Source organism: Vanacampus margaritifer, chromosome 20 (genome assembly GCF_051991255.1).
Source record: "Vanacampus margaritifer isolate UIUO_Vmar chromosome 20, RoL_Vmar_1.0, whole genome shotgun sequence".
Classification (NCBI taxonomy): domain Eukaryota; kingdom Metazoa; phylum Chordata; class Actinopteri; order Syngnathiformes; family Syngnathidae; genus Vanacampus; species Vanacampus margaritifer.
This window is the reverse complement of record NC_135451.1, coordinates 4,657,830-4,673,140: the sequence shown is the minus strand read 5'-3', so window position 1 is coordinate 4,673,140 and position 15,311 is coordinate 4,657,830. Positions and strand designations below refer to the sequence as shown.

General features: G+C 41.2%; 1 protein-coding gene across 2 annotated transcripts in view; it reads left to right on the top strand.

Annotated features, from left to right (window-relative positions):
* zfhx4 (zinc finger homeobox 4) overlaps nucleotides 1-15,311 on the top strand; it is a 93,556-nt gene that overhangs the window by 19,701 nt on the left and 58,544 nt on the right. For both annotated transcript variants that reach the window (XM_077553986.1, XM_077553984.1), the window contains exons 2-5: nucleotides 3,959-6,488; nucleotides 6,639-6,851; nucleotides 7,286-7,577; nucleotides 10,021-10,562. In XM_077553986.1, the coding sequence (XP_077410112.1) occupies nucleotides 4,005-6,488; nucleotides 6,639-6,851; nucleotides 7,286-7,577; nucleotides 10,021-10,562 (3,531 nt within the window). In that variant the 5' untranslated portion in view covers nucleotides 3,959-4,004. The remainder of the gene's footprint in view (nucleotides 1-3,958; nucleotides 6,489-6,638; nucleotides 6,852-7,285; nucleotides 7,578-10,020; nucleotides 10,563-15,311) is intronic.

Below are 15,311 nucleotides of genomic sequence, written 5' to 3'. Positions count from 1 at the left end.
GCCCTAAAAAAACAAAACATATTGGTCGGTGAGTAAACAATAAGTAATACTCTTGTTCACTGCGATTGTTTTTATTTTGTTTGTGTGTCTTGTAACTAATAATATGGAATTAGTGAAAGAAGAAAGAAAGAAAGAAAGAAATAAAGAAAGAAAGAAAGAAAGAAAGAAAGAAAGAAAGAAAGAAAGAAAGTTCAATGCCTTATGGTTTTCTCAGCATCTCGGGCCAATATTTTGAAGTGGACAATCTGAGTTGTACAGATATGATACAGTATTATTAGCCCCAGACTGTAACTTTAGGAACAGAAATGAAAACCTTTGTACTATGACCTCACTGTTTCTTGAGTCAATATCTGTACATATGTTGTATTGTTTCATAATATTGATAGGGATCTTTTTTTTAATATGAAGAAGGCCTGTGTTTGCAATAAAAACAGAAAAGAATGAAATGCTTGGCTAGTAAAATATTTGTGATGCATCTAACTAGGTTAGGTCTAGTAACTGGTCTTCTGCCTTCAGGCAACAATTTGGTCACAACAATGTCATTCCCATTTCTAATTTGCTCCTGTTTTCTCTTTGATACATAAGAACGAGACTTTGTTCTGTGATCGAATGCAGATGCGTGTCCATTTAGCCAAAGGAAGATCATTCTCCTCCTCCTCTATCCACTTTTGTATTTTGCCGCTTGTGCTTATGCATGGCAGCAAATAAACAGGCCTAATTAGACCAGAGTTGGCCTATTCATGCCAATGTCAGTGGGAGATGGATGCACAGGCTTTCACAGCAACCTCGGCCTTTGTCTTTGGCTAACGCTTGCTGACATTTTGATAGAGGATTTGGTGCTGGCCTGAGGGGCCACATGGTGAGAAAGGATGACCTTCTGGGAAACCTCAAAGATTGTGTATATGGCCACTCTTTTGACTTCTCAACATTAGGATACAGTTGCAAATGGACAATTGGGAGTTAAAACGAATTCCCACATATGTAGAGGTGACAGTGTGGCGTCACCATAATTACAGGTTTTACAGGTAGCAGGCTAAGACTGCAATTTATGTATGATAGTGCGACAGGAGGACAAAAGCCGGAGGAGACTGTGACATCAACAGGAGCTCAGTTTCTCACATCTGAAATTCCACTTGAGTCTTTTGTCTTGTTTTTTTTTGGTTCATGTGATTTATGACAGGCCTAAAAACAAACACAGACTACTTGCAAACTTTTATGAAACACGTTTGCTACGTTTGTTTTTGAATAATCTTTGATCACCAATATAGAAGTACTGTCAAAATTTTTGACTTCTCTTATGATTAAAGAACAAAAGTGAAAGAAGAGAAAAGCTGGACAAACTGGGGAATACTGTACTGGTAATTAAAAAGAAAATCCTCCTGCGTTAGACTGACTGTCTATGTTTTAGTAAGGTACTGAAAGGGCTTGAGCGATGAGTGGGAGAGAGGAAAAACAATAGGGCCAGAAGTCTCTGAGCCCCTCTCTCCCATTAAAATACGCAGTGTCCAAGGCCGAAATTCCTGGCCTATTATTTGCCTCTCACTGGATCCGATCTGCCACTTTAATTACCAGAGTATGTACCGCATGTGTGTGCATGTGAGAGCATAGGGACATGCTTAATTTAAAAAAAAAAAAAGCAGAGGTTGATTGGTTCTTTTGCTATTTAGCAATGTGTACGTACAGTATGTATGTGTGTGTGTGTTTGTGTGCGCGTGTGTGCAGTATACTGCATGTTTAACTAGCTATACACAACTAATACATTCAGAACTGTCAATGTATAGTAAACATTTTTGAACTTATTTGCGAGTATGTTCGAGCATATTTAAATATGTTCCAAGTCTTCCAACGTACTCGTGAATACGTTCAAACATACTCACCAGTCAAAAATGTTTATTGCACATTGGCAGTTCCACGCTTCCGTAAATACAATACAAGACATGCAGATGTTTTATAATTGTTGCTTTGGGAGCACGCCTATAAGCAGCTATTAGCAATGGAGGCTGCCAAATGATCAAAAATGCATTGGCTTATCCATAAGACATACTGTAAGCCCACATTGAAGTGAAACATGCATTTTATGTCTGGGCTACAGCTTAAGTGGTTGAAATGACAAAGTGGTAAATACCGATGTGTATGTTTTGCTGTCAAGCTTGTGAAGAGAGGAGACATTTCTAAAAAAATATTTTTCATTACAGCAATTTCTGACTGCATTATTATTATTATTGCTCACTTTCATAGTCAAATACAGGCAGTCAAAACCAGTGTCCTCTCGAGGAACAGAACCGTTGAAAAAAACTGATTGTTACATCGCGTGATAACGTCATGCATTCCAGTGACAGAACACATATTTATAACGTGTTTTAACTTGTGGCTTGTTTAGAAGGTAAAGCTTATTGTTGCTAATTTTTCCACAATTACAAGGGTGCCTTCATAGGTAGACGTGTGTGAGCTTGTTTTTCTTTCTTTCTTTTGTGGTTTTTGATTTGCAGGCCTATGAGGGTCAGTGCGAGAAGTGTTGTTTCTCGTAAATCCAAAACACAATTTGAAGTTTAATAAATACATTTTATATATTCAATAGGCTTGAACTTTCACCATGGCTCAAAAAAGCTAAAATAATTCATACTCAACTTATTCATTTCCTCTTGCCCCCTTTAATCTTACTGTATAAAACGACAGAACCTGAGTGAGACACAGAGAACGAAAACATAATTTCTCTCTTTTAATCTATCACTAGTCCCCATGGAATCATCTCTTGGATATGTCAGATTAGACCTGATTATAGCGCGTGCACATACACACGCACTCCCCCACAAACATACACACACACGTTTGATTTCATTCCTCACGCTTTCACTGTCCCTCCCACTGGCTTTGTTTGGCCTTGGATTGGTACGGATTAATCCTCTAATTGCTTTGTAGCTTTGTTGTGCGGCATGGGAGAGAGTAGCAAAAGCCAGTCAGAATTAAACAGCAGGTGGATGGGGGTGAAGGTCAACATAGCTCTTTAAAGATTTCTTTTAAAGTCAGCTCATTTACACGCAAGCTACCTGAGAGGAGTGGGACTGTATCAAGTAAAACAACGCACTGTTTCTCATTTGTAGCTCTTGACTGATCAAGACAAGTGATTTTCGTTAGGTTAGCAGTCAGTGTCTTTTTGTCTATTCTTATTTGTTTTTTATGTCATTGCGATTACAAAATGAAATAGGTCAACTGGGTGTGTTATTTTAATCTGTAGTAACACAAATTGACTTGGAGTGAAATCTGATCTTATTTCATTGAACAGAAAGCTGACATATTAGCAGCAAGCATGACTTATTATTTTGTACAAATGGCAACGGGTTAAAAACACAAGTTTTCTAATGGCATCTAATTTAGTTTTCCTGCCTGTCAGTATACACTGCTGGTATAGATATATAGACAATCATATATTTGTAGTAAATAAACTCTTTAATTAAAATAATTTTCAGACTAAGTGGAACTGCATGATTTATCGTTTCACCCCTGCTCTTGTCTCACGGCACACGAGTGAGCCACGGCATCCTGGTTGTGAATCACATCCTTTCAAACATCGTTTTTGTGGTATCTCTCATTCTTTCTTGTTTTGCCCTTTGTGCCTTTCTGCTTCAATGATGAAAACACATTTTAGAAATATTATATATAATATGATCAAACAAGATACTTTAATATTAAGAACTATCAGTATTTCTAATTGTCTTCCCTTGTCCACGTAGGCTCAAATTTATGCCTCAAAGGACTTAATGGGCTAAATATGTGCTGTCTAATTAACAACCCTTGACTGGTAAGAACATGTTGTGACTGAGGTAGCAAGTCACTGAAGGCTCCTTTCAATCTAATCCAGTTCTGGTCTCCAGTCTGGGTGCAAGCCTTAAATGTTCTATAACATTTTCTGATTATTTATCAATTACCATTATGTTTTCCTCTCTTTTCTCCAACTCAGGTCCCTGCTAAGCTGGATGCGATGAGATCCCTATGTAGTGGACGCCATGGCAACTTGTGACTCTCCCCCTATGGTCTCGTCACGGCAGCAGGAACATGGTGGCCAGAGGCTCAGTGCTGCTGAGGACAACTCCGTTGTGGCCATGGAGACTGGTGTCGCCAACAGCAACAATGCCAATAGCAACCAAATGTCACCTGTAGCCAGAGAGATGGAGAATGGCCTTGGAGAGCCCACTGTCAGTCCACTGAGGTCCACAGCTAACCTCACCTCTGTCAGTGCAACCATTGACTCTATTACAGAACAGAGTCGAAGAGAAAGCTTTACAACCGGTAACAAAGGGAGTGTTACTGGGACTTTACCAGGAGTAGGAGGAGGAGCAGCTTTGGGTTCAGACTGTTCTGCCCCTGCCACATCTCCTGTGGCACCGGCAAAGGAGATCCCCTGCAACGAATGTTCCGGCTCCTTCTCCAGTTTACAAAAATACATGGAGCACCACTGCCCCAACGGCCGACTGCCTACCACCGGAGGTCATGAAGATGTTGATGAGATCGAAGGTATGGTAGGGGAGGAGAGTGAAGACGAAGGCGAGCGTGCGGGGTGTGGGGCTGATGGAGGGGGAATAAACAGCGAAATGGAAGAAGAGAGCGATGTGGAGAACCTGTGCGGTGAGATCATCTACCAGCCGGATGGCTCCGCTTTCATCGTGGAGGACTCCAAAGAGCAGCGTGGCAACCAGGAAGGGCTCACTGGGGCTCTCCATTTCAGGGGCCTGCTATCCTCCCAGACCTTCCCCAATGCCCAGGCTACCACTGGCCAAAGTTGTCTGGGCCAAGGGGGGGAGCGGTTGGAGCAGCCTGCTGCACCCATGTCCTTCTATCCCCAGATCATTAACTCCTTTCACATCGCATCATCCTTGGAAAGTAAATCGTTGGTGGTCGACCCCCCCTCCATATCAAATACCTCAACTGGAGGGCGGGCTGGCGTTAGTCCTGTGTTGCACAGTTTTCGTGTTTATGACCTCCGCCACAAGAATGACAAAGACTATTTGACGGGGGATGGTGCAGCCAAAAATTCTTGTGTGTCCAAAGATGTCCCCAACAATGTGGACTTATCCAAATTTGAGGGCTGTGTGGCTGACGGGCGGCGAAAGCCAGTGCTTATGTGTTTCCTGTGCAAGCTCTCGTTTGGCTATAGCCGGTCATTTGTGACACATGCTGTCCATGACCATTGTATGACTCTGAATGAGCAAGAGCAGAAGCTGCTGAGCAACAAGCGTGTTTCTGCTATAATACAGGGCATCGGCAAGGACAAAGAACCTCTTATAAGCTTTCTGGAACCAAAAAAAACCCCTGTATCTGTGCTATCCCACTTTCCCACACCTGCCAACTTCCTAGGCCCAGACACTAGGCTCCGCGGCTTGTGGAACGCGTTCCACAGTAGTGGGGAGAATGCCGAGTCCCTTCAGGCAGGCTTTGCTTTCCTGAAAGGCAGTGCCAGCAGCTCCTCCAATGACCAAAATCCCAGATCCCAAACCATGCCAAAGGCTGAGACCAACCCAAACCTCGGGGGTGGGGCTGGTGCCCATAGAACCTCCAGTGGAAGTTCTGCTGCTGCTGCCATTGGTGGCAACTTGGATGGCCGGAACTCTGATCTTGAAAGTAAGGGCCACATTAGGGACACATGCACTTTGCAACCCAATGGGCCGGACCTGAGCCACTACCCGCCCATCAAGCGGGAGCCCGGTGCAGTGGGAGAACAAAGTCCGGAGCAGGATGAGGACAGTTACTCCAATGGTGGCGCAGAAGAAATTGAGGCAGAGGACGAAGCGGAGCAGGCAATGAGTGTAGTTATCAAAGACCAGAGGGCCAACAGCACCAGTAGCAAAGATTTCCCTCTCTTAAACCAAAGTATTTCCCCTCTTTCCAACAGTGTGCTAATGTTTAACAGTGACAGCAAAGGTCCTGCATCCACCTCCTCTTCCTCCCTGCCTATATTTGAGAAGCTGGAGATGGAAAAGACTCGTCTGTCTGTTGCCCTGGTTGCTGCCAGAGAGCGGGAGAGCAGTAATGACTCCACCACTGAAGTTCTAATGGGGCGGGACGGGTCATCGCCATCTTCCCATCCCCTTGACATGATATTGATGCGGAGGGATGATGAAAGTCCCGGACCTCCTCATCCACACACTGGAAATCCCAGTACCCCTGGGACCCCAGGCACACCTGGTACCCCAGGTCCAGGTGAAGGGTCACCAGGAAGTGGTGTGGAGTGCCCAAAGTGTGACACAGTCTTGGGATCCTCACGTTCTCTTGGGGGCCACATGACTATGATGCATTCGCGGAACTCCTGCAAGACGCTCAAGTGTCCCAAGTGTAACTGGCACTACAAGTACCAGCAGACACTGGATGCTCATATGAAGGAGAAACATCCAGAGTCCGGAGGATCGTGTGTTTACTGCCGTACAGGACAGCCTCACCCTCGTTTAGCCAGAGGGGAAAGCTATACCTGTGGATACAAGCCTTTCCGCTGTGAGGTCTGTCTAATTTTACATAATTCTTTTTTTGTGTATCTGACAAGGACATGATTACAGGGGTGAATCCTTATAAACTGCAAAGTGTGTGGATTGTGTCACTTTTAGTTTTTATACACAATATTGTATATAATAACAAATCTTCCATTTTAGGTATGCAACTACTCAACTACCACCAAAGGCAACCTTAGCATCCATATGCAGTCAGACAAGCATCTGAACAATGTCCAAACACTCCAGAATGGTGGAAGTGAGGCACAATACAACCACAACCATGCCAACCCAGTACCTAGTGTGAGCCTTGGTGGCGGCTGTGGGGCACCCTCGCCATCGAAGCCCAAACAAAAGCCGACATGGCGATGTGAGGTAACTGAAAAAACAAAAGGATTAGAGCAGTATTGGAGTACAGTGGTAACAACATACACATTTGCAACACAATGAGCCCTTTTTTCACCTGTGTCACTATAATATTTTTTCCTCCACAAAACTCATGTGATCTTGAATAAATTAAAAATGAATTTTACATACAGTCTCCCATTACCTCAGTGTTAAGGGAAAAAAAAATTGCCCCAAGAAGTCGGGAGCACAGCGCAGTGCAGTACAGTGAGCTGACATATTTTTTTTTAAATGTCATGCAAAGTTATGCGATCTATCAATACTACCTTTGCAATTGATTGGTCGACATATTGAGCACCCCTGGTATAAATCATCTTCAATTCTCATGGTGTAGTCATTCATGGTTGCATGTTCATTTAATAGATGCAATCACATATAAAGAATTTAACGCTTTCTTCCTACAGGTTTGTGACTATGAGACCAATGTGGCCCGAAACCTGCGAATTCATATGACGAGTGAAAAACACATGCACAACATGATGCTGCTGCAGCAGAACATGAAACAGATCCAGCACAGCCTTCATTTAGGGCTGGCACCAGCTGAGGCTGAGCTTTACCAGTATTATCTGGCTCAAAACATCGGCCTGGCGGGTGTCAAACTGGAGAACCCCGGCGGTGGTGGCCCAGATACCCAGATGATGATCAATCCCTTCCAGCTCGATGCTGCGACAGCAAGTGCTCTTGGATCCGGTCTTGGTAAGTGACGTGTAAATCCAAATAAAACACTGGGGTTTAACTTTGTTTTATTCATACATAATCTGTGATTGGTTAAATAGCACTTCATTTATATAGCGCTTTTCCACCTTGCAAGGCCCTCAAAGCGCTTTACATTCGACTACTGATTCACCTTTTGATGATGCAGCATCAGGAGCAACTGGGGGTTCAGTACCTTGCTCTAGGATACTTTGACGTGGTTACAATGGGATTAATGGGATTAAACCCACAACCTATGGGTTGGGAGACGACCAAGTTAGTGTGGAAAAGAAAGAAACAAAATTGCTAATTTCAATTCGAGTCAAGTCATTACTTGGTTCAAACAAGTTGTATCACATACTCTTGCTCACAACTTATATTGTAGTGATAATAAAATATATTTTCACTGATCATAACACAAATGGGGCACATTTGTAGTTCTAACATAATATTAAAAAAATAACAAAAAGGCCATTAAAAAATCTCTAAAAATCAAACCAATTTAGAGCATGAAATTCTATATACTTTAGAGAAGAATGTTTTTTTTCCTTTTTTTTCTTTACTTTTCTTTTTTTTTACTAACACTTGAATGATTATCTACAATTACCATCCTACACTGTTACTGTGATGATAAATACTGATGTGTTCGACAGTGTGTATGGGACTTAACGTGTACCATAATCATCATTTAAAAACCTTACGTTGTTTTTGGTGCCAATCTGTTTTCAGAATCTGTTAGTGAGTGTAAATGGTTGGCAGTCAATTTGTGGACTTTGTAGTTGTCGCTTAATGAAGTCCAGTCAAGTTGACGTGGGTTAGTTTATGTGCCCTGCCACTTATGGTGGACACGCTCACAACCAAAAAAGCAACTCAATCTCTATCATGTCTATGCTTAAATCGCAATCACTTTTTTGATGGTATAATTTCAAGATTGTACTCACTGTAATATATTAATCTACCACTTTATTGTCTTTTCATTAAAAAAAAACATACCTGACATCAAGTTTAGTTCATATTTGACTAGCTATTGTTGAGCTAAACTATCACGTTAACCTAGCTAGCTTAGCTTCACAGTTCAGACAGCTATCTTAGCTCCGTAGTTCAGACAGTTAGCTTATCTGCATCTAACAGATGAAGGTAAACATCGAGGATGTTGTGTCTCTTCTTACCTTTGCAAATTTAGTGTGTTGCTGTTGTCTTTATCCCAGTTTCGTTGGCATTGGCGTTTAACTGTAGGAAGTATTAGTTATCTCTTTTTAATGTCTCAGTTATCATCTCTGTATCTTTTTTTGTTCCTTTCCATTTGTATCTAAATTCTTTTTAACCCATCTTTTACCACTCCCATTCATTTTCTCTTTTTTTTTTTACTGTCCCCCCTTGGCTCCAGCTTTTTCCTTCCCTTATCTCTTCTCTCATATTGTCTCTTTGTCAATATCTCCTTGCTCTGACCCCACACTGATTAAAAAGATGATTATGAGACGCCACACGAGAATTATTCTTAATCTTTCATTTGTAATTTTCTTAAATCAGCTTAATCCTCGCCACCGTACACACTACCCCACCTTTCCACACCCCAGAGAGAACACACATACGCACTCACACACTGGCACGCAGCAGGAAGTGGATTCCCGTAGGAGTGAGGGAGATTTAACAATGACCCTGCAGTGTTACACACACTCCCTGCGCCAGTGTTGAGGTCACAGCCCAGCCAGCAGATGTACTCACAGTGATTTACACCGATAGCACACAGCTCCCTATAGTGAGCGTAGCTGTACATTGGTTTAGATGGTGCGAGCGAAATTGTTTTATATTCAAATACTGAAGAGGCTCATTGGGAATATACACCCCGTGATTAATATAATAGATTTCCTTAATCTATTTCAGTCAGTCGTTTTGTGCTCCAAACAGTGCTAAATTATGTAAAAACAGACGTTGCGTGCTTTGATAGCATAAATGGGGTCAATGAATGGATCAAACAAAATGTTTTGTTACATTTCTGTGGTTGGCTTTTTTTTTTCATTTTCAGGTCTAGGTGGGCAAAAAAGAAAAAAAAAGTTCATTCTTTTCACATCTTCGCGTGTGTGTGGATGAGAGAAAATCCCGTGCTTTAAAAGCGTTTTCCCACCGCTGCTGAGAGGAGTAATTAAAGCTACCTGATGAGCGAGTTAGCAAGTTGAAAAGGATGATTGTAATTGATCCTGATTCAATCCTATTAGGGCTTTTTTATAGACGAGACTTTGCAAGGAACCCTAGTCGTCTGCACGGCTTTATTTTATCAAATCCTTTTGTGTAAAAGAGGCCTCCATTCTCCCGTCTCGTCTTTTTCTCAATGCTTTCTTCAAATTAATTTTCATGCCTGTTTGATATTTTTGTTGTTACACACTATTCTCCCAGTTTCATATTTATCTTATTGATAATATCACCTTCCCTTTCACTGTCTTTGTAGTGAACAGTGACCTATCTTCGGAATTGCGTCTCGCCAGTGGTCAGCTGATGGCTGACGACCTCTCACTGGTGCCCTCAGGTGGAATGGGGGGCATGTCCTCAGTGGAGCCTTCCCTCTCCTCCCTGTCGCCGCCTATTAGTGACCCCTCGGTGCGCCTCTACCAGTGCGCCGTGTGCAACTGCTACTCCACCGACAGCCTGGAGGCTCTTAATGCCCACGTCAACACGGAACGCTCGCTGCCGGAGGAGGAGTGGCGCTGCGTGGTCGGCGATGTCTACCAGTGCAAGCTGTGCAGCTACAACACGCAGCTCAAGGCCAACTTTCAGCTGCACTGCAAGACGGACAAGCACATGCAGAAGCACCAGCTGGTGGCCCACATCAAGGAGGGAGGCAAGGCCAACCAGTGGAGATTAAAGTGTGTGGCCATTGGCAACCCCGTGCACCTCAAGTGCAACGCTTGTGACTACTACAGCAACAGCGTGGATAAACTGAGGCTACACACCACCAATCAGAGGCATGAGGCCGCCATACGACTTTACAAGGTAAAAATGCTTTTATCTAATCACAGTGTTTTTGCACATCATATCACTTCGCAATCGGTCTGCTTCCTATACTCTATAGGGGGAACTTGATGCAATCCAAGTTTAGTTTAGTTTAGTTTTTGTTTATAAAGAGTTTGTTTCTTTAACTGAGGATAAAAAGTTCCCATGAGAATGCAATGACAAAGATGAAAAAAGGTCACTGAGTGGTTACGGAATGATTCCAATCAGATAAGGGCATATTTCCTGCCTGGTATCGGCGGGCATCACTGTTGCTGTTAATTAGCCACGTGGTTCAAATTCTTCAGCTCAACCTTTCAGATAAGGAAATAATTTTGATATAATTCAAGACATTGTTTTTGTGCTCATAGTCATATTAGTAGTATAAAATAGTTCAAAAGGGATCTAAGGTAAAATTACATTTATTTAAAAATGCAAAAAAAAAAATAAATACATTTTTAACATTTGGAAAAATGTGCACACATAATTTAGTTTGCCCGTGCATTTTCACTGGTGGTTCGAGGAGGGTGTCCGAGTAGTGTGTGTGTTTGTGTGTGTTGGGGAGAGCGCAGGTGGATACTAAGCAATACCTTCGTAAGGTTTGCATTACATTGCACCATTGCCATGAGTGTATCACATGCTGACTTGATATACTGTGACAACATAGAGTGGCATTAGATTAAGACAAACAATAAAGTTAATAAATTTCATGAATAAATAATTACAGTGAAGCCATTTAGACAATGGGTTTGTATGTGTGTGTGTTAGTGTGGGTGTTACCCCAGGCCCCAGCCCCCATTCATTTAAAAACGGTCTGTTTTACTGAATTTTATGTATGTCATGGTGAATTTGTTTTGGCAGTACCATATGATAAAGTGAATTTGGTGCATGTCTTCTCGTCAATTAGTTTAAGGCAATTTCCAAGCCTTTCACCTCCATAACTTTGTGTTTTTTGCCACAGTCCAAAATTGAAATCCAAAACCAGACGACATAAGACTTAAAAGTTTAAAACTTTAAATCGTTAACCTTTAACAAATATAATTATAATCCCCCTTGTGAAACACTGAGATGATAATGAATGCATAGCACAATGATCTTCTCGGAATTGACTTTCTTTGGAAATGTGGGACTGATTCAAACTTACTGTGCTCAGGATCAAAATGGTTATGTCTGTTGCTATTCTTAGGAAAAAATGTCTACACTGACAATTATTGAGTTGAATATGATGTGAACTAGGTTGAATATTAGATTCACTTTTCATACACAATGTATTAAATGATTAGTATTTTTATATAATTTGTTTTTACATAAATATATTTGTTGGCATCCTAGACCATAGACGAGCTGCATTAGACAATTTACTATTAAAACTTGAAATGAGAATTTAGTTGGAGTTAGTGCAAAGAGAAGGACACTGAAATTAGCTGAAAATTAGCTAATCGTCCTAATTAGATTTTCATTGAGTTGGACAAAACACATTGTAACTCTTTCAAATGCATTTTTGTGGCAACATTTAGCATTGTCTGTCCACCATGTCAGCCATGCTGTGAGAGTGCCACCACACTTAATACTTGTGATGGTTGTCATCTGATTGGGACAAAAGAATGATTTTTTTTTTATGAAAAAAAAAACAAAAAACAGGCAGGGCAAACATTGGCCACGAGAAGAGCTTTTTTGTAAAAGCACTTCTATTTTTGTCCTTTTTCTCCCTCAAGATATTCCACTCAAGCCAGGCAGTCTTTTAAGCATGGCAAGTGAGGGCCAGCCCAATGCCCGCTCTGTGCACCCTGAGCACCGCAATACTTCATCTACCCACCCACCGACCCCTACAGGCCTCAACAAATGTGTTCCACAGATGAGGCTTTTAATGCCTCTGGCACAAGTCCCAATATTTTACCCTTGGACATGTGGTACATGTGCTAGTAAAGCCAAGCAAGTGGGAGAGAAGGCAACGAGTGGTAGAACTGGAGTAGAGGAAAAAAATCATTTATTTTATTTGATCAGAAAAAAAACACCTCCTCTTTCATGTATTGGCAGAGGTGAAAAGCACATGGGAATGGAGGTAGCTTGGCCCCTGCGCATAAAAGATCCGAGTGTTGACGACTTTGCCATCTGTTTTTTTGGAAACACAGAAAATCTTTATGGCACGGGAAACCATTTGAAGACACAAAACAAAAAGCATATTCAGGAGATTTTATGACCGCTTTGTAGCAGGGATGGAGCACTTCTAAGGGGAATTTGAAAGTGTCTTATTTTCCAGACTTTGTAAAAAAGAGAGACAAATGACATTTGCTGCACATAGACATGAAGTAAACGGGCATCCCGGGACCAGCAAGTGTCGAAAGTCATGGGCCTCATTCAAAAAAAAAAAAAATCCCTCTCAGCTGGTGCTTAGGAGAGAAAATGCTCTAACTACCGTATCATTTTTCAAATATGATATGCTCTCGTGTATAATACACTCCCCCATAATAGCCCCTTAAAAATTGTATTTTCCATCTTCCTATGTACTATACGCTATATCATCAGCATAATAATTTGACAGACTATTAGATATTTTTGTGTAAAGAAAAGTTCTCTTACCTTGCTACGATTTTGGCTGTCATTACTCGAGACATCCTCGAAAGTGCTCAGTTCCACTTCCTGGTGTGACATGAAGCACTCGTGTGCTCATGCGACAAAAAAAGTCACGGATATGTGCCAAGTGTTGCAGAAACTAACGCGAGGATGTTGTAAAAATGGCGGTGGCGAAAAAGATTTGCTTTGGAAAATTCTTCTTGCCGTCTAAGGAACCTTCTTTTATGCAAAACTCGTTTGTTTTCATTTATGACTGCTTCCTTGTTCCTCGGCACAACAAATCCACTCAACATGCCACAGACCAGTTAAAATTAGGTTTCTATATCCAGTATAACTTTGTAACATTTGTTATCACTGGCATCCGTGTGCACCAATCACAATTTTCTGGCCGATCACTTTGCTTTAAAAAGCCTGACCGACTGATACAGATTTTTTCATAACCAACACCCTACACCTTCAATGTTACAAATTTTTATTATAAAACATTGAACAATATCTGTGAAAAAATACAATCAGGTTGTTTTAACTGCACAAAAGATACTTCTCTCAATTAAAAATGGATAATAGTCATCTCACAAAATTGTTTTTATTTTAGGGGCTTGGCCAATCACCCATCCCCCAAAATTAAGTGAATCAGCCCCAATACTGATTCTAACCGATCGATCGTACACCTTTGCAAAAGCGCCAAAGTAGTCAACTTTTTAGGAGACCTGAAAAACAGCATATTTGTTCAACCATTTGCATCTTTACCACTTTTGATTGGTCAATAATAAACAAATAAAAAATACACCCATATGTGTGGACGGACCAAACGGATTGATAAAATGAAATTTACTAAATTGTGACAATGGTTTCGGCCGATGCCAGCAATAATTACATAATAATATTGAAATGAAAGTACACATTTTACCATGTGACAAATTTTCGTAATTTTGCTTACGCATTTAATATATGCATGTAAATTTGTGTTGTTTTTCTCTCTCAGAAAAATAAATAAATAAATAAATAAATATACTAGATAAATAAAGGTACGAATACACATAATATATGTAATTAATTGTCGATCAATTGGGCCTTGAGTTAATTTCATAGAACAAACATAGTGTTGTTTGATGGGCTTAATACTTTATACTTTATAAATCAGAATGTGACACCAGTTTTGGGAAATTGAGCTACATAAAGTACATACTGAGGCTCATCCAGGCACAATAATTCTGGGCATTAATCCCATTAAATATGTTTTATTATTTATCACTTTTTCCAATTGTTGTGCAAGGAAATTTTGCCAAATTCATACCCCTGGTTAAAACCGTTTTATTTCTTACATTTCTTAGAAAGTTGTATTAGTTATTATAAATTACACCTATGATTAAATACAGTATTAGCACAGCTGTTGTGTGCAAGTCTTTGTGCACATGTTGTGCCAGTAGCCTGTGTGGTTAGCTGAACATTAAACACTGTCATAGCGTAGCATGTCTGTCGCTGGCCAGAGCTTGTGTTTAGCTTAGCATTGAATATGATGATGTATGGTTTCGTTTATGATTTGTAATAACAAACAGTGGCCTTTAATACGCACAGGAGACGGGGGTAAATCTGTCAGTGCCATTCACAAGTGTAGCAGGGCTAAGTAGGGGGGTCAGTTTGTAGCCAGTGTGTGTGTGTGTGTCCGCTGGGCTTTGAGGTTGTGATCAGGGCTGTGCCCTTGGGTCATTAGGAGTGGAGAATGTTCATGGTCAATGTTGCATGGTCAGGGACCACACACACACACACATATACAACACACAGACACACTGTCTCATAGGCCATAGCACCTGTTTCTCAGATGGCTGTCTGAATAAATCTTCAACTGTCCTCCGTCGCCATTACCCCTCCCCCGTCCGTCCCACTGTCTGCCTGTCTGTCTGTCTGTCCAGTTTTCCATCATTATTCAAGCAGAAATGGACATCCGGGATCAACTGTGCATTTCCATATTTCTTTATTTTCCCACTCGTCTTTCTGTCCCCTGTGTCCTTCTTTGAACTCTGCTTTATATGAAAAGCTCAACATTTTTATGGGCCAAATGGAAAGAGAGAGCAGAAGACATCCCGCTCCGATATATAGATGTCTCCATATACGTTTGCGTCTCACATTCATTTCCCTTTTTCCTCACTTTGACATAGTGTGCCTTCTCATTACCCA